At 50.1% G+C, this 17,334-nt stretch overlaps 2 protein-coding genes across 2 annotated transcripts; one reads left to right on the plus strand and one right to left on the minus strand.

Moving 5' to 3' along the window:
* Positions 1-33: 33 nt before the first annotated feature.
* Positions 34-1,542, minus strand: dph3 (diphthamide biosynthesis 3). The gene is made up of 3 exons (XM_068756318.1): positions 1,030-1,542; positions 621-695; positions 34-551 (listed from the first exon to the last, which is right to left on the minus strand). Exons 1-3 carry the CDS (start codon positions 1,135-1,137, stop codon positions 480-482), a joined length of 255 nt encoding a protein of 84 aa, XP_068612419.1. The 5' UTR covers positions 1,138-1,542; the 3' UTR covers positions 34-479.
* A 3,847-nt stretch (positions 1,543-5,389) lies between these two features.
* On the plus strand, positions 5,390-14,033 carry mlpha (melanophilin a). The gene is made up of 17 exons (XM_068756630.1): positions 5,390-5,499; positions 6,089-6,310; positions 6,472-6,584; positions 6,870-6,914; positions 7,083-7,141; positions 7,220-7,309; positions 7,391-7,490; positions 7,724-7,914; positions 8,073-8,075; positions 8,781-8,861; positions 8,960-9,133; positions 9,500-9,670; positions 9,904-10,065; positions 10,162-10,212; positions 10,317-10,382; positions 12,899-13,069; positions 13,371-14,033. The coding sequence occupies exons 1-17, from the start codon at positions 5,390-5,392 to the stop codon at positions 14,031-14,033; spliced, it is 2,472 nt and encodes an 823-aa protein (XP_068612731.1).
* The last annotated feature ends 3,301 nt before the right edge of the window (positions 14,034-17,334 follow it).

Consider the following 17,334-nt stretch of genomic DNA (forward strand, 5'->3'; position numbering starts at 1 on the left):
TTGTTCCCATGAAATAATTAAGACTCCGGGATGCTCAGTTAGCGCTTTTTATTAATGGCCTTTTATTTTGAGAGTGGAATCCAGAAGCTGCGGAGTTTCTAACGACGTCTAACTTGACGTGCGTCCGTTGTTCCTCCCGATGACCACCAGAGGGCAGCATCATGGCGTCAAAGTGCTGCCCCTTCCAAAACGAACATGTTTCGTTGACTCTGGACAGAAAGCTGTGGGAGGAGTCCAGATCCCTGAGCCCAAAGACGAACATGGAGGGACAGCGCTGCGTCTCCGGGGACATGAAGTCATTAGGATGCACAGAGCGTCCCCAGACTTCATGGACAAACTGTCCAGCCCTTAGGACAAAAGAAAGACGGCTTCCTGATGTCCGAGACGAGAAGCGCCTCAGGTCTGCTGGCGTCCTGTCCTTCAGAGGGACGGGAGCCGAGAGGACAAACACCACCAAAGAAGAAGCGGCTGCGTTGAACTCAGGATTGAAGCAGCTCCAGTTTGTTTTCCGTGGGCGGGGCTTGGACGACTTCTCCGCACATGAAGGATTCCTGAAAAGCACAACAGAACTCGTTACTCGTCCGCCGGCGTCCTGCGGACGGCGTCTGGCGCCAGCCGACCTTATCGTAGACGACTCTGACCACGAGCGAACAGCTGGGACACGTCGCCACCTCCTCGCCGTTCTCCAGATCCTCCTGGAGAAGACAAGAGGACAGCGTGAAGGACAGACGCCCGGCCTGGACCGTCCTCCGAAGGTTGCTTTGTGTTTACCGGAAACTACAAAGACAGCTGAGACAGAAACACCAGATTGAGATTTGTAGTCCTTTCACAGCCAACTACCCGCAAACTAAGAGATGACGTCAGTGTCACGTGGTTTGGCGTGTTGAAAACAGCAGCGCCACACAGACACGTGACAAACCCGCCAGCTCCGGAAGCAATTTGTCATTATGTCGTAGAGATAATGGGTGCTTCCTAAATGACGTCATACCAGACGTGTCCTGGGATAGCCGTTAGCCTTCAGCTACTTACTTTAGTTATGGCGAACTTGTCCCCGCAGGGACACGGGAAGTAAAACGTCTCCGTGTCCTCGTCGTATTCAAAGTCTTCGATCTCTATTTCGTCGTGAAACACCGACATTTTGTCCGGATAAAAACAAGGATGCCAGTTCCGAGTTATGAAAATCCACCGTATGGCTGGGCGCCATGTGATGACGTCGACGAATGCCGTCTCGTTGCATGTGACGTCAGCCGACTGGTTGATTTCAGGCTCGTATTTAATGGGTTTTATTTTGAAAGAATCTACAGGAAGTTGTATTTGCCATTGTGTTGGTCTTCGAACTTCGACGTGTATGTTTGTCGCCCTCCAGTGGTCACATAGAATACTGCGACCATAAAACAAAAAAGAATATTGTGTGAAATAGCTGAACGAATCAAAACAATAATGCTTTCAGTTTGTGCGTTTGTTTGTTCTACCCTTTACAGTTATCTTCATCGTTCCTCTCTTCCTCCTCTTCCTCTCCTCTTTTCTGACCTGTTACAGCTCGACAGTAAACCTTTATTTTGAAGGTCGTGACCTTTCAGTCTCAAGGCTCCAATAAAAGTCCTTTCATGTGGCGTCCTGTCCTCCTTCTCCTCCTTTTCTCCATGTTCTCAGCTCGTTTCTTCCTCTTTCTTTTGCTAGTAGGAGTAATAATACTATACTATAGTATTATAGTATTATTACTGGTAATAGTGAAATAAGTAATACATTGCTGGGATTATCGACCCGACATCGTTATTGATCTCAGTGATGATTGCTGATTGCTCCATCTCTCCATCCGTTTTAATTTGTGATGTCATCGTCCGTGATGACATCATCGATAACCTGATTCAGACTGAGGTGTAACCAGGTGCTTCTCCGTGTTGTCCAGGCGTGACCTCACTGAGCTGGTGGAGCTGTGGGCGGAGTTAAACCTCACTGACCACGACAACCTGTCCCGCGTGGAGACGCTGCCCTTTCATGGCGTTCTGGTCCTGGACACGCTGTGGCTGCTCCGCCTCCTGCCCTTCACCTGCTGGCTGGAGGACTTCCTGGATGTGGCGCTGCACCTGACGCAGTGCTTGTCCCTCGTCCACTGCTGCGTCAACCCCTTCCTCTACAGCTTCCTCCACAGGAAGTACCGCGATGACCTCATCAAGGCTTTTGTCTTCAAGTGCTCCACCAAGACGGGACTCGCCAAACTCATGGATGGTTCCCGTGCCTCCGACACAGAGACCTCATCTGTCCCGGAGGACAGCGGCGTCCCAACGTGAACATGAACCCTGCTCAAAAGAAACCGCCATGGGGGGGGGGGGGGACCTGGCAGGCGTCCCAGAGCCGGTTTAAAGACTCTCGTCTCAAAGCCTGAAAAACCTCCCTGGAGCCAAGTGGTTCGGATGAGTTAGGGTTAAGAGACCCCCAACAGCCCCCTAGTAGAGACCCCCAACAGGCCCCTAGTAGACCCTAAGAGACCACCAACAGGTCCCTAGTAGACCCTAAGAGACCCCCAACAGCCCCCTAGTAGAGACCCCCAACAGGCCCCTAGTAGACCCTCATGTCTGAAGCGTGTCCAGCAACAGTTTGCTGTGTATAACGTGAAGGACAAAGACAGGCTGGCTGGACGAGACGTTGGAAGACCTAATCTGAGGTGGGCGGTTTCCTCTGCTGGACTAACGCTCGCCGCTTTGGCGTCCACACGAGAAAAAGACGACAAGCTTCACCAAAATTGTTCTGTTTTCTAACTCGTCTTTGCTCCTTTGTCTGAAACTTTCTGTCATTAAAGATTTTAAATATAAATTAATCTTCTCACAATCCAACATTAAAATAGAAACAAAAATATTTCGGGAATATTTATTCTCTCTTTTTCCCTTTTGGAAATATTTGAGGTGAAAGTCCAGTTTTTGTTTGAAGCACCTCCTGTGAGCTCTGGAACGGATGGATTTCGTCCCGCGACGGCGTCGCTACCTGCCAGCTGCTCGCTCTCTTCCCTCTCTTCCTGGCTGAGAGAAGGGCGGTGACCTCTGGGGGTTGACCCCTGGGGACGCCCAAGAATGTTCTAGAACCGTTTCAGGAGGTTCTGGAACTGGTTTAAGATGCACAGTAAAAGTTAACAACAGGTGAAGGGTGACACCTGGTGGCTGAGAAGGGAACAGTCCGACGGAGAGACGGAGAGACGGAGAGAGGGAGGGAGGAAGGGAGGAAGAAAGGAAGGAGGGAAGGAAGGAAGAAACGGAGGGAAGGAAGTGTGTGTGTGTGTGTTGGGGGTGGAGTCCCCTGGTCGACCCGGTCCGGTCTAGAACTGGAAGCCTTTAAAAAGCATGGATAAAAGTTCTGACTACACAGAATGGTGTTTGTATTAGAGCGATCGTCCAGCTGCCAGGAACCAGAACCAGGGTCGGGTCCCGGCACTCCTGGTCCGGTCTCTTGGTTCAGGACAAAAGCCTGTCCTGGGGCCGTCCCTTTGAGGTCCCGGGTCATGTCCTTGTCTGTTTGTCTGTTTTGATGGGATGGTCTCTGCTCTCCGGACCTGTGTGGTCTCGGACCTTCCTGGTCGGGGTGTCTCTTGTGATGCGGGTGAGCTTGTGAGCTGTCATGAGGCTGCGGGTCATGTGATCAGCTGATTCTCTGGCTTGAGGCTCAGTCGTGATCACCGGGTCCCATCAGCCTCGCCGGCCCGGACCGAGACGGACCTGGTGAGTTCCTCCTCCCTGAGAACAGCCGTCCTCTGTCTGATTCTTTTGTCCAAGCGTTTCTGGAGACGTCGGGGAACGATAGTTCTGTCTTCATCAGCTGAGGAAGAGTGAGAATGTTGGATGGTTGGATGGTTGAACGGTGGATGGTTCTGTAGACCCGGGAAACTCACAGGAACCGTCTGCTTGAATCACCTGTCTCGCCTTCATTTCGATGACGGGAGTAGAAACGGGACGTGTCCGGTGCTTCTTTGTCTTCACGGCGGCGTCAGCCGTTGTGTAACGTGTCCTGGGTGAGGCGTGGACTCAAAACGCTGACGGGCGAGTTTAAAACCTGAAGAAACGCTTTTTACAGTGCGGCTTTGAAGACGACTGTCTCTGCGTGTTTGAAAGTTAATCAACTCCATATCCCTCATTGATGAATGCTCAACGTCTGCTCTATGAATGCTCAGCGTCTGCTCTATGACTGTTCAACATCTGCTCTATGAATGCTCAATGTCTGCTCTATGACTGTTCAACGTCTGCTCTATGAATGCTCAACGTCTGCTCTATGACTGTTCAACGTCTGCTTTATGAATGCTCAACATCTGCTCTATGACTGTTCAACGTCTGCTCTATGAATGCTCAATGTCTGCTCTATGACTGTTCAAAGTCTGCTCTATGAATGCTCAATGTCTTCTCTATGACTGCTCAACGTCTGCGCTATGAATGCTCAACGTCTGCTCTATGAATGCTCAACGTCAGCTCTATGACTGTTCAAAGTCTGCTTTATGAATGCTCAACGTCTGCTCTATGACTGCTCAACGTCTGCGCTATGAATGCTCAACGTCTGCTCTATGAATGCTCAACGTCTGCTCTATGACTGTTCAAAGTCTGCTCTATGAATGCTCAACGTCTGCTCTATGACTGCTCAACGTCTGCGCTATGAATGCTCAACGTCTGCTCTATGAATGCTCAACGTCTGCTCTATGAATGCTCAACGTCTGCTCTATGACTGTTCAAAGTCTGCTCTATGAATGCTCAACGTCTGCTATATGACTGTTCAACGTCTGCTCTATGAATGCTCAACGTCTGCTCTATGACTGTTCAATGTCTGCTCTATGAATTCTCAAAGTCTGCTCTATGAATGCTCAACGTCGGCTCTATGACTGTTCAACGTCTGCTTTATGAATGCTCAACGTCTGCTCTATGACTGTTCAAAATTAGCATTTTGTTTTTGTCTGCTCCTGCTCTGTCTCGCTATCGCTTCCCTATCCATCTCCTTGTTTTTGACTCGTCTCCGACCTGCCATTCTCTCTCTCTCTCTCTCTCTCAACCCAGCCGGCCAGACAGATGGCCGTCCACCATGAGCCTAGGTTCTGTCCAAGGTTTCTGCCCGTTAAAGGGAAGTTCTTTCTTGCCTCCGTTGCTCTTGTGGGTCTAGTTGGGTTCTGTCTTTCCCTGCTAATCCTGTAAAGTGCCTTGAGATAACTTTATGTTGTGATCTGGCGCTATATAAATAAAACTGAATTGAATTGAATTGAATGTTTGAACAGAGGGACTTTAGTTAGCAACACGAATAAAATGAATCCTCCAGGAAACAGAATTTAATTCGAAGCTTTGTTCTAATCGAATTACCCGATGTATTCGATGAATCGTTGCAGCGCTAGCTCAACGTCTGCTCTACGAATACTTTCAGCGCGATGGAGCGTAAACTGGATTTGTCCCGTCTGACGGACGAGGAGGCCAAACATGTGTGGGCGGTGATTCAACGGGACTTTAACGTTCGGAAGACGGAGGAGGACAGAATGGGGTAAGTGGCGGACATTGATGACTGGATCATTGTGCTATTTAATGATAAGCGAGGACAGATGTGATGACTCTTGTTGTCCATGACGATGTCATCCTCTATGATGATGTCATGCCAGCATGTGTCCTGTAGTCGGGCTCTGTCTCCGTGATGCCTTTCCAGTGTGAGGTCATCAGACAGGTGAGCTTCCTCACCTGTACAGGTGCATTCGGTCAGTGCCGAGGCGACCGGGGCGTGCGAGCGCTTCGGTCGACTCGGTCATGTGAGCTGTGGAGGAATGTGATCCTGCGCGATGTTGTCGACGCAGTCGGTCATCACTCAGTCACATGGACGAGGGGACAAACGTCCCAAACAGCAGGCCCACAAAGACGCTCTCTGTTCCCACGGAGACTCCAACTCCCATCAGCCCCGGGGGCCAACAGGCCGAGACTGGTATCAATGAGTATTTCCCTTTATGAAGACAAAGCGTTTCCTGTGTGTGCGGTATGAACTGATAATCCATAATCAATGACAATGCAACTCTGTCATCGATCAATGTCAGACGGGTGATGGACGGGAACAGCTGGGAATCTGCTCCTCTCCTGTTTCCCAGGGATCTGAGGACTAAAATCCAGAAGGAGGATTCCAAGCGGGAGCTGCTGGGATCTCAGCGCCACCTGTCGGACTCTCTGTGCATCTGCTGCCTGCAGCCCTTCAAGTTCCTGGTCAGCAGCAGGCGTCGGTGTTTGGACTGCGAAATGTTCACCTGCAAGTCCTGCAGCCGCTACAACAAGAAGGAGCACGGCTGGGTGTGTGACGGCTGCCGCATGACCAGGTGAGGCCCCCCACAGGTGGGTCTGCGCTCTGTGTGCTACCTTCTTAGCATTAGCGACTCGCTGGGACACACCTGGTGAGAAGGACGACCTGCTAGCGAGCATTAGGAGCATTTGCCAAAGTTGAAAAAGGTGTTATGTCAAAGTGTGTGTACATCTACAGGGTGTTGAAGATGGGTACAGCTGGCTGGTACCATGACAACGTGAGGAACCGCTTCAAACGCTTCGGCAGCGCCAAGGTGATGAGGTCACTTTACAAAAGGCTGAATGCAGACGGTGAGTCAGCTGTGACATCACTGTTAACGTAACTGACCTGTGGGGTGTGGTTGCCTGTGATTGGAGCAGAGGGGTGTGGTTACCTGTGATTGGAGCAGAGGGGTGTGGTTGCCTGTGATTGGAGCAGATGGGTGTGGTTGCCTGTGATTGGAGCAGATGGGTGTGGTTGCCTGTGATTGGAGTAGATGGGTGTGGTTACCTGTGATTGGAATAGATGGGTGTGGTTGCCTGTGATTGGAGCAGATGGGTGTGGTTACCTGTGATGCGTCTTTGTTTCTTCCTCAGGTGGCCGTGGCGATGACGCTCAGAGCATGCCGGACAGCCACAGTTGTGAGTCGCTACTGGTTTATTGAACGTATAATTTGAATTCAACGCACAACAACGAAGTCGGTGTCCCCACGTTGCCCGGTTGAACTACACAAAGCTGGCCCCGCCTCGCTCTGAAACATGAAGCACCTGTTGACGTGGTTGTGTGTCTTCTCTTCTGTGGGTGTGTAGACATGTACAACGGTGTGGAGGACGACCATGGGGAGGACGACGGTCAGCGATACAGAGCGGTAAGGTGAACGTCAAGGTGAGACGGACTGAAGAAGAAGCAGAAGATGTACACACCTCCTCTTCCTCCTTTGTGTCAGATGAGGAAGGGTAAACGTCTTCTGTCAGTTCATCCTCTGGACTTTGACCCCGAGGACTATTTCCCTCGTTCACGACGCGCGTCGATGCAGGTAAGACACCTGGAGTCTCTGGAGACGTCTGGACAGGCAGGTGAGCATGACGGTCTCAGCTCAGCCTGTCCTCGGCAGCAGATGCAGGAGGACCGAGGATACAGGAACAGTGTGGACTACGACATGTACAACCACCGAGTGAGCCGCAGGAGCAGCCTGGACCGATACGCCATGAGACCTGGTAGGACATGCAGGACACACGCACAGCAAACGCAAACGACGTGTGCCCTCTAGTGGCTGTTAAAATAACTGCAGCTCCTCTGACCACCATGTCGGAAGCATTCAGTCCCCACAAGGTACAAAGAATTACCTGTCCCCGTCTACCTGTCCATGTTTCCATCTACCTGTCTCCATTTACCTGTCCCCGTCTACCTGTCCCCGTCTACCTGTCTGTATCCAACTGTGTGTTGTCAGATGACTATGCAGAGAGCCGAATGGTCCGGACTCGTTCTCTGTCCAAGGTCGGCTCCTCAGTGGCTCGTCAAATTTACGTCGATACCTCAGATGAAGACGATTACCCCAGATACCCCCCCATGTACGCCCAACCCCCCTACCGCCGCAGACACAGTCAAGCTTCCTTGCAGGAGAAGCCTGGACAAGTAAAAGTATGAATTGTTTTATATAGTGTCTTGTTCAGCAGCTTAGATGTTACGTTGTGTCTCTGTCTCTCTCTCCCTCTCTTTGTTTCTGACTCTTCGTACATGTCCTTGTCTCTGTCTTCCTCTCTCCCTCTGTCTTTCTCTCTCTCTCCGTCTCAACCCAGCCGGTCCAGACAGATGGCCGTCCACTATGAGTCTTAGGTTCTGTCCAAGGTTTCTGCCTGTTAAAGGGATTTTTTTCCTTGCCGCCGTCTCCAAAGTTCTTGCTCTTGTGGGTTAGGTTGGGTTCTGTCTTTCTCTGCAGGTCTTTCCCTGCAGGTCTTTCTCTGCAGGTCTTTCCCTGCTACTCCTGTTGCCAGAGTTTATATGTTTAGTTTTAGTACAGCATAACCACTAACAACGTTAGTAATGCTTTTACTGTTGTAGAGTTCTTTAATGTGCCATCCAGGCTATTCCATAAATCTACTCCTCTAACTGAGATGGATCTGCATTTGGTGTTTGTTCTAGCTTCTCTTTTTTGCTATATATGAGTTCCTCTCAAATTATAACAGGTCTCTTTGTGTTTGAACCTTTCCTGGATACAGTCAGGGAGCTTATTATTGTGAACCCTGAACATAACCACAGTGTTGAGGTTGACTAAGTCATTTAATTTTAATATATTTAGCTGGATAAACAATGGGTTTGTTGGGGCATCATTCATTATTCTGACCGCCTTTTTTTGCAATATAAAAATAGGTTGGATTATTGTTTTGTAATTATTCCCCCATAGTTCCACACAGTAATTTAAGTATAGAAATAAAGCTGAATTGAATTGAGTAAAAGCATTTGAACCCTGAGTTTCCTCTCTGATTCTTCATCGTTCTTCATCACAGATCAACAAGCTGAATAAACGGATGTTGGCCATCGAGAGTGTGCTGAGCCGTCTGGAGGATAAGATGATGAATGCTAGCGTGGTGAGAGGAGACAGACCGCATGTCTTGTTTCTCCAGCTTGGTGTCATTCTGATCCTAAACCTGGACAGGAATTCTTAACTGTCTGTCCAATCCTGCAGACTCTCTCGGGTCAGAACGAAGAGGAGAAGCTCAGGAAGAAGCTGAGTGAGCTGGCGGGGAACCTGAGCGATAGAGTCCTGTCGTCCGATGATGAAAGAAGAGTCGCTTTGGACTCTGTGAAGGACAAAGACCTGAGCTCGTCCAGCAATGAGATGCTGACTGAGGCCCAGAAGGTAGACCGGACAGTCATGGTCTCCGTCCTTAATGGCTTCAGATTCATCTTGCAGCAAGTCCCGTGTCCCGTGTAGCTGATGGACTCTGAGTCACATCAACAGAAATCTGACGTCCTGTCTCTCTGTGTCCCTCAGTGTCTCTGTGTCCCTCAGTGTCTCTGTGTCTCTGAGACAAGAGGCAGGTGTTTACATCGTCGGGCAGTTTGCAGGACAAACAGGCACCGCTGGCGAAGCGACCTAGCTAATGTTTAGCTAATAGCATTAGCAGTCAACGCTGTCCGGGGACATTAAAGCAGAGCTTGGATATGAGCAGATGAAACAGACGTTTTCCAGCTGCTAACATCTGCCCTCTGAAATGGCTTTCAGAGATCGGCTGCTGCCGCCCTGTGCGACCTCACCACTGAGGTCCTGAGAACCATTAACGCCACAGAAAACGCGATGGTCGAGTTCGGCCTCGCTGAGCCGCTCGACCGGGCCCACCTCGTAGCAACCGTTGCTAAGCAGGCAGACAATGCGTTCAGGGAACTTGAGGAAAACGTAAGGCTGAACCACGGACTGCACGCCTCGTCTTCCCCTAACCTGTTGTTGTGTGAAGGTCAACCTTAGCGCCCCCTCCCGTCTCGTTTGAAGCATGACGGAACTGTGTAGACCCCCCCCCCCCCGGTGTCTGAAACGGGACTGCTACCTGTAGAACGAACCTTTTACACCGGTGTGCACGCGCGAGCAGACTCTCCGGTGACCGAGATGCTTTTGTCATCTTACCTGTCCAGGTGTACATGGCAGCAGGTAAATCGTACCAACTGGAGACAAAGCTCAAAAAACTCGAGCAAAGTAGCGAGAGTTGTTTCGGAGGGACGGCCGACTCTGAGCTGTCGGAACTCGAGGACGTGGTGGCGCTGACCACCGCCAGAGTCCTGACCGCCGAGAGTGAGGTGGGTCCAGGTGAAGCGGCGGCACATGCTAAGCTACGGGTCGCTCTACCCTGTGGTCGCTTTCTGTGTGACAGCCGTTCGTCTGTTTCTCTGCAGGTGTCAGACATCGAGAGTAAGATCGCTGCTCTGAACGCTGCCGGAAGGAAGGTGGGTCCATCGGCCGAATTATTGATCATGAATGTCACCAACGACCTGATCAGACGATGCATCAATGATGACGGTGATATAATATTACAATGTTGTGGCTTCAGGTTTCTGGATCTTCTAAGCAGAAGAAGTCGCCGCTGGACTCCAGTAAGAAACGCTCTCACGTTCCTGTACTCTGATCCGGTGTCCCGCAGCATGTCCCGCTGTTGACGGACGGAATGTCTCGTTTTATGACAGGAAACTCAAGCGGAGCGCCGTGGAAACCGTCCAACACGTACTGAAGCTGGAAGCACGGCGAGTCATTCTGTCTTCATCAACCGTGAAGAAACAAATGGAAGGTTTCCTGATTCAAACGATGCCGACAGCTTATTGGACACTGAACATTTTGGGTTTCGCTAACAGATAGCATTATTACTATGACTCCTTTACATCGGCTTTGTTGCCTCAAGCATTATGACGACGATAACACGCTTGGCTGCCGGCATTAGCTTTGCTAACATGCTAACATCCGCCACATAACCATTCTTGCCCTTTGGCCTTTTTGCATCGTTTAATTTCCTCTAATCTAGAACCAGTCATTCCCCTCGAGGACGTGAAGGGCGCTACATGACCTAAATAATTGTTTAAACTTACTCCCAAAAGAAAAATAAACTAAAGAGATCCTTTGATAAGGTAATTAAACCATGAGCATCGTTTAAAAAGTTTAAATAATTACGCAACCGACTCAATCAATAAAACACAACAATAAGAATTAATCCACTAAACAGAATTTCAGTTCAAAATGCAACGACAAAAACGATTAAATGTGAAAAAGGTTTGGAATGTAAATGTGTTCATTTTAAACGCCCCGATTGATTGTTTTTGGGTCAACTCTGACTTCGTTCCACCAATAATCATCTCAGTTTAAAATAATCACATGCAGCTTTCTGATGTCTGAATTCTTCCATTTGTCTTGATCAGTGTTGGTAATATTTGATGTTTGGGGATGATGCTGATTGAAAGTGACAAATTGAGTACTAATAAATGTTGACGTCAGTGTTTATGATCAATAAAGCACTGAAACTATTGGCTTCTTGGGCGTCCGTCATTAAAAGAGTCTTCCGGGTTTATACCGATGACTTCCTGTCCGTCAGAATGAAGCGTCCCACCCGCTCCGTCGCACTGCGGGCCGTCTGGTTGGTTCCAAACGCGGGCTTTCCGGTGACGCCACGCCGCACGAGCTCGGCGGTGGACGTGACGGTTAGCAGCTGGCTAACGTTAGCTTGTGACGACGGTCCCGCTGGTCGCTGCGTCGCGGCCAATGAGCAAACAGTCATCAAAGATGAAACCGGCGTCTCCGAAGTTTAGGCTCAGATCCCGATCGAGGTCAGAGGTCGGGGGTTGCTGGGAGGGGGGGAGGGGGGGGGGGGGGCAGCTCCTCGACCCTTTGAAGTTTAGATCTGCTTGTTCAGGTGAGTCACCTGTAAAGTAAGTCAGTCGAATACAGACTATGTTGGAAGGCCGTCTCCAGAGGAGGAAGTGGCTCCATGTGACACTTCCTGTTTGATGAAGATCAGTGGCGCGTGAGGAGCAGCCGGTAAAAACTCCTCCTCTTCCTCCATCCTGCCTGTCCTCACCTCTTCGACCTTCTTCCTCTCTCCTGTCACTTTGTGTTAACCTGTTCATCACATGCTGCTGTGACGTAATCAATAAACAGCAGAATCCAGCCAATCAATAGGCATTGGATTGACGGTTGAATGGAGAGAAGCCGTTTGATTGATTAACTCAAAGATCTGCTCCCGGTCCAGCAGATCCGATCAGCAAACGCTATCCTGATGGACGTCATCGACACTGACCCGATCAATATCTGTGCTGCTCGTTGGACAGTGTGTCTGCTGACTGCAGCGATCAGCTGATTGATCGTCACACGCTGCAGCAGGAGGAGCCTGAGAAGGAGCTGACGGCAGGAGGAGCAGGAGGAGCAGGCCGGTCTGGTGCTCCAGGTGTCCGTAGGGAGTCGAGGAGGTCTCGGGGGGGAGTCGGATGCTGGTGAGTTTGAGACGCCTCGGGATCCCGTGTGACGGATGATCAATAGAAATGTGTCCGGCATTAACCCTGCGAGGGACGGGACAATCGCAGCCTGTGATTGGACCGTTGGAGGGACGGTCACATGATGCAGCGGACGCCGGCGTTTGTTTCCAGTCGGAGCTTCTTCCGTCGAGTTTAGGGATCGATGAGACTCGAAAGAACCTTCAGCAGACACTTCAGACCATTATTGATTATTGTGCTTTGATCGATGAAATATTTCACTCGGCTCTAATCCCTCCCCTTCCTGTCTGTCTCCGCTCACGTGCGTCGTATGTACTCGACCTGTCCACAAGATGGCAGTGAAGCATCCGACGTGTCAACGAGCCGTGCGTCGTGCGATTCTAATTTAAGGCTTGTAAAACGTTCAAATCTGTCAAACGTGAATGGGATGGGATGAAGATGTGTGTCCTCCTCTTCCTCAGGGTTCGGCTACAAGTCTCCCTGCCTCCACCCTCGCCTCTCTGGGCGGAGCTTCATCTCACAGAGAAGGCTGTGACACGTCAGTCTCCATGGAGACGGAGGCGTATCAGGTTACTGCTCGACTTTTAACAGAAAGTAAAACTAGAACATGTTTTTCTCTTCGACATCCTAACGTCAGCGTCATGGATGATGCGTTCAGGAGTCTCTCCTGGGGGTGCAGCAGAAGTACCATGAGGCCACGGCGTCCAACGCTCAGCTTCGCAAGGACAAGTCGGCGCTGATGTATCAGGTTGAAGTGCTGAAGGAGGAGCTGAGCGACGAGGAGGAGGCGCTGTGGGAGTCACGGCGACGCTGTGACTCCATCAGCAAGGTCAGAGGCCGTACATGTGGTTAAGGGGCTTCATACGGGCTTCATACGGGCTTCATACGGGCTTCATACGGGCTTCATAAGGGCTTCATACGGGCTTCATAAGGGCTTCATACGGGCCTCATACGGGCTTCATACGGGCTTCATACGGGCTTCATACGGGCTTCATACGGGCCTCATACGGGCTTCATAAGGGCTTCATACGGGCTTCATAAGGGCTTCATACGGGCCTCATACGGGCTTCATACGGGCTTCATACGGGCTTCATACGGGCTTCATACGGGCCTCATACGGGCTTCATAAGGGCTTCATACGGGCCTCATACGGGCCTCATACGGGCTTCAACCGGGCTTCATACGGGCCTCATACGGGCCTCATACGGGCCTCCTACGGGCCTCATACGGGCTTCATAAGGGCTTCATGCGGGCTTCATACGGGCCTCATACGGGCCTCATACGGGCTTCATACGGGCTTCATAAGGGCCTCATACGGGCTTCATACGGGCTTCATAAGGGCCTCATACGGGCTTCATACGGGCTTCATACGGGCCTCATACGGGCTTCATAAGGGCTTCATACGGGCCTCATACGGGCCTCATACGGGCTTCATACGGGCCTCATACGGGCCTCATACGGGCTTCATACGGGCCTCATACGGGCCTCATACGGGCCTCATACGGGCTTCATACGGGCTTCATACGGGCCTCATACGGGCCTCATACGGGCCTCATACGGGCCTCATACGGGCCTCATACGGGCTTCATAAGGGCTTCATACGGGCCTCATACGGGCCTCATACGGGCCTCATACGGGCCTCATACGGGCCTCATACGGGCTTCATACGGGCCTCATACGGGCCTCATACGGGCCTCATACGGGCTTCATACGGGCTTCATACGGGCCTCATACGGGCCTCATACGGGCTTCATACGGGCTTCATACAGGCTTCACGCGGGCTTCCCGACTGACTCGCCTCCGTGTCTTCAGCTAGAGACGGAAGATTCTTAAATGTTCCTGTTTCATTCATGTGCTCCTCTTCCTCCTCACCGGCTGCTCCTCCTCGCAGGCATTAGAGAGGCAGAGACAAATATCTGACAGGATTGGAATTGATCGTGATCAGCTCGGAGAGGAGGTCATCCGACTTACATGTTTACTGAAGGTAATCACAAAGGAAATGGTCAGGCCACTCCCTCTCCCTGTGTGATGTCATCAGACACCTGTGCAGGAACTATGACTGGAGAATATTGATTATTCGTAATCTTGTCCCGAACAGAAACAAAGAGTCGTTGTTGCTCCTGAACTATCCACCAATCAGGATACGAGACGGGAGCATGATGATGATGTCACCAGACTGACTGAGGCGCCCCCTGGTGGAGGCGGAGAGAGCGTGCTCAGTAAGGACGGAGTCAAGAATCCATGTCTGCCAAACAATCATTACCTTTTACAATCAATTATTTTATTTCTAATTAATTCACCTCTGATTCACCATTTTATGACATCACAATTCTAAATCTCTCCATGGTTGCTAACAGGCTTTGATCAATTCTTGCTCTCTAACCATCAGAAGAATCAAACACAACGTCTTTCCTGATCAATATGTTCGGTCATTCATTGATTCATTGTGGGTCGATTCCCTACTTCTCATTTGTACCCTTTGACGTGCTGACTTTGTCGATGCGACTCGGTGCCCCAACATAGCCTTCATGATCTTTCAGGGCGGTTGCCAGCAGAGGGCGCTGTTTCCAGCAGTGACCCAGATGAAGCAGACCCATCAGAACCAGCGAGGGACATCCGGGACGCAGTGGAAACACTTCCCGGCAGAAACACGGGCTCAGAACAACAACCCAGAAATCTTGGAAGTTCTTTGCTTAGAAATGAAGGAGTCCAGAAACATCTGATGGGAAATGAGCCACAAGCTACCGTCCAGACGTTTGATCCCAGATCCTCCGCCCCCCCAACAAAGACGGATGTAGTTCCACCAGCGGAGGACGGACTCATGGTGGAACCATCTGAGGAACTTAACAGCTTGAGGATTTATGAAGAGAAACCAGGTGGAGAAACGGTTTGGATTCAGAAAGAGCTTCAAAAGCATCCATCTGCTGGTCTCGCATTTAACAATCAACCAGAGGAGGCAAGGTTCACCATATTACCAGTGTTTGTCCCAGTCCAGATTCTGAGAGACTGGAGTGCTCTAGAAAAGACCGTCGTTGGTGTGCTGAGAGGAGCGTTTGAAAATACAGTCAATGACCGTGTCTCAGACGTCCAGGAGACGCTAAAGGAGAAGCTGGCAGAAAGTTCTTCAGATCAACACGAGATGACGAACCAAGAGTCCACCCAGCAAACGACGGCAGGTGAACTCACTGCAGCTTGGGACCTGAAGGATTCATCGGAAGGACACAAAACCCCAGAGAGGATGGAGCTGAGCCCTGCTGGAGGTTCTGGATTCGAACCTCAACATCGTCCAACCGGCAGTGACAAAAAGGCAACAAAACATACCTCAGAGGTACCATTTAACCAACGCAGTGAATCGTCCACCGAAGAACAGTCCTTTGACAGTCGGAGCGATCCAGCGGCGATGAGCTGCTCGAGGGAATTCGTTTTTGTTGAATCTTACCTTGTTGAACCAGCGAAGACCAAAATCGTGGTGTCTGGGCCAGATGGGGCTTTGTTAGACTCCTCAAGAAGTCCAGTTGTGGCTCAACAAAGCGAACCGGACACTAACTGCCTTGTGTGCATGGAGGAAATGGTTGAGAGGCGCCTCAAAAGGCATCAAGTTATGACAAACACTCAAAGTTCAAATGTCAGAAGGCTCAAAGAAAAGGCTGCAGATAGAATGGAAATGGTGTCTGCTCCGGAATCGGCACTGATAGGCGTACAAGAAGGTAGCAATGCTGATCCTGGACAGATCGATAGGAAGACCCGGTGGAGTGCCGAGGGTCTGGACGAACCGCCAGCTGGAGATGTGGACAGCTGTGAAGAGGCTGCCGAGGAGGAAGCACAGCAACCAGCAGCAACAGGCGTGGGCGAAGACTCCAAAGACCCAAGAGAAAGGAAAGGATGTAGCGGGAACGTCAATGACAAGACCGACTGCAGCATTTTCTAATGCAGCAGTTTTGTGGTTCTGTCTGAGTAGAACTGAAGTTGTCGGTCAGACGAGGTTCAAAGTTTACATCAGAACCATGCAGAACTGACAAGCAGAACCTGATGGGACACCGTGAGCAGGCTTTGAACATGTGCACTTTCTGCCTCTTTCATTTGGCTTCATTTTCATTTGGTCCAAAGAGATTTAGAGTTCAGATACTTTTTATGCATTTTAAATTTGAGTCTTGGGTCAATGAATAGTTTTTGCCTTTGGTAAACCATTCAAGAGTCTGTGTCCAAGAGACGGTCCATCAGGACTACCTGGTGGTGTCCATGAAAGGCAGACTATCGTGGTCTATCGTGACCCAGATGAAGGAGTTCGGGTGAACCAGTGGAGTGTGACATGGACATACACTTTGTCAGGCTAAGCAGAACCGCTGCTCCACAACGTCCAAACGGGTCCATCGAGGTGATCAAGAACTTCTGACTGTGGGGTTTTCTTCTGGTCTGTGAAAAGTATTTAATAAAAAAACTAGGTGAAACTGGGATTGTCAGAATCAGTCCTTTATTGATCCCCGAGGGGAACTTGGTGAATCAGGTCAGGTTGATCTCAGGGACCATCTCGGAACGATTCAAGGACTACAGACTTGAGCAGCAGTGTCCAAGCCTTTGAGCATCCTGGTCATCTTGGGTCAGGTTGGTGACTTGTTGGCTCGTCCTTGTCCTTGATATTTCCTTTCCTTTCATCTACGGCTGTGAACTTCAGCTCTTTTATTTCACTTCTGAATGCAGCATCACTTCCTTTTCAACTCTTGCTAATTTCGCAGATGTACTGTTGTTTTTCTGTTTCTGTTTTGGTGGCTTCAAACAATGTTTGAAGACAAACACTCATTAATAAATGTATTTGATTGCTTTGATTGACAGGACAGTCGCATGTGAAGTTTGATGTGGAGGTGTCTGAATATTAATTTTGAGTTGACGGACGTCTGATTGTCGTTTGATGAAATTTATTCACGACAAGTCAACAAATGGGAAGAAATCAAAGTGCAGCGCAGCCTTTGATTTCTGCCCCTGAAGAATCCCACTGATGTTATTTTAAACCAAAAAACTTTTGTTCCTTTTCCCTTTCAAAGTTCGGAACTTCCTCCAGACTGTTCGTCTCTTGTCGCTGCCGACCGAGCAGGGCTA

The sequence above is a fragment of the Brachionichthys hirsutus genome, chromosome 24 (genome assembly GCF_040956055.1).
Source record: "Brachionichthys hirsutus isolate HB-005 chromosome 24, CSIRO-AGI_Bhir_v1, whole genome shotgun sequence".
NCBI classification, from domain to species: Eukaryota; Metazoa; Chordata; class Actinopteri; order Lophiiformes; family Brachionichthyidae; genus Brachionichthys; species Brachionichthys hirsutus.

Coding starts and splice junctions, on each gene's coding strand:
- dph3 (XM_068756318.1), bottom strand. CDS start 1,137: ATGTCGGTGTTTCACGACGAAATAGAGATCGAAGACTTTGAATACGAC. Junction 696..1,029: donor ACAAGTTCGCCATAACTAAA/GTAAGTAGCTGA, acceptor TGTCTTCTCCAG/GAGGATCTGGAGAACGGCGA. Junction 552..620: donor TCAGAGTCGTCTACGATAAG/GTCGGCTGGCGC, acceptor TGTGCTTTTCAG/GAATCCTTCATGTGCGGAGA.
- mlpha (XM_068756630.1), top strand. CDS start 5,390: ATGGAGCGTAAACTGGATTTGTCCCGTCTGACGGACGAGGAGGCCAAA. Junction 7,142..7,219: donor ACGGTCAGCGATACAGAGCG/GTAAGGTGAACG, acceptor CCTTTGTGTCAG/ATGAGGAAGGGTAAACGTCT. Junction 7,491..7,723: donor CCGATACGCCATGAGACCTG/GTAGGACATGCA, acceptor GTGTGTTGTCAG/ATGACTATGCAGAGAGCCGA.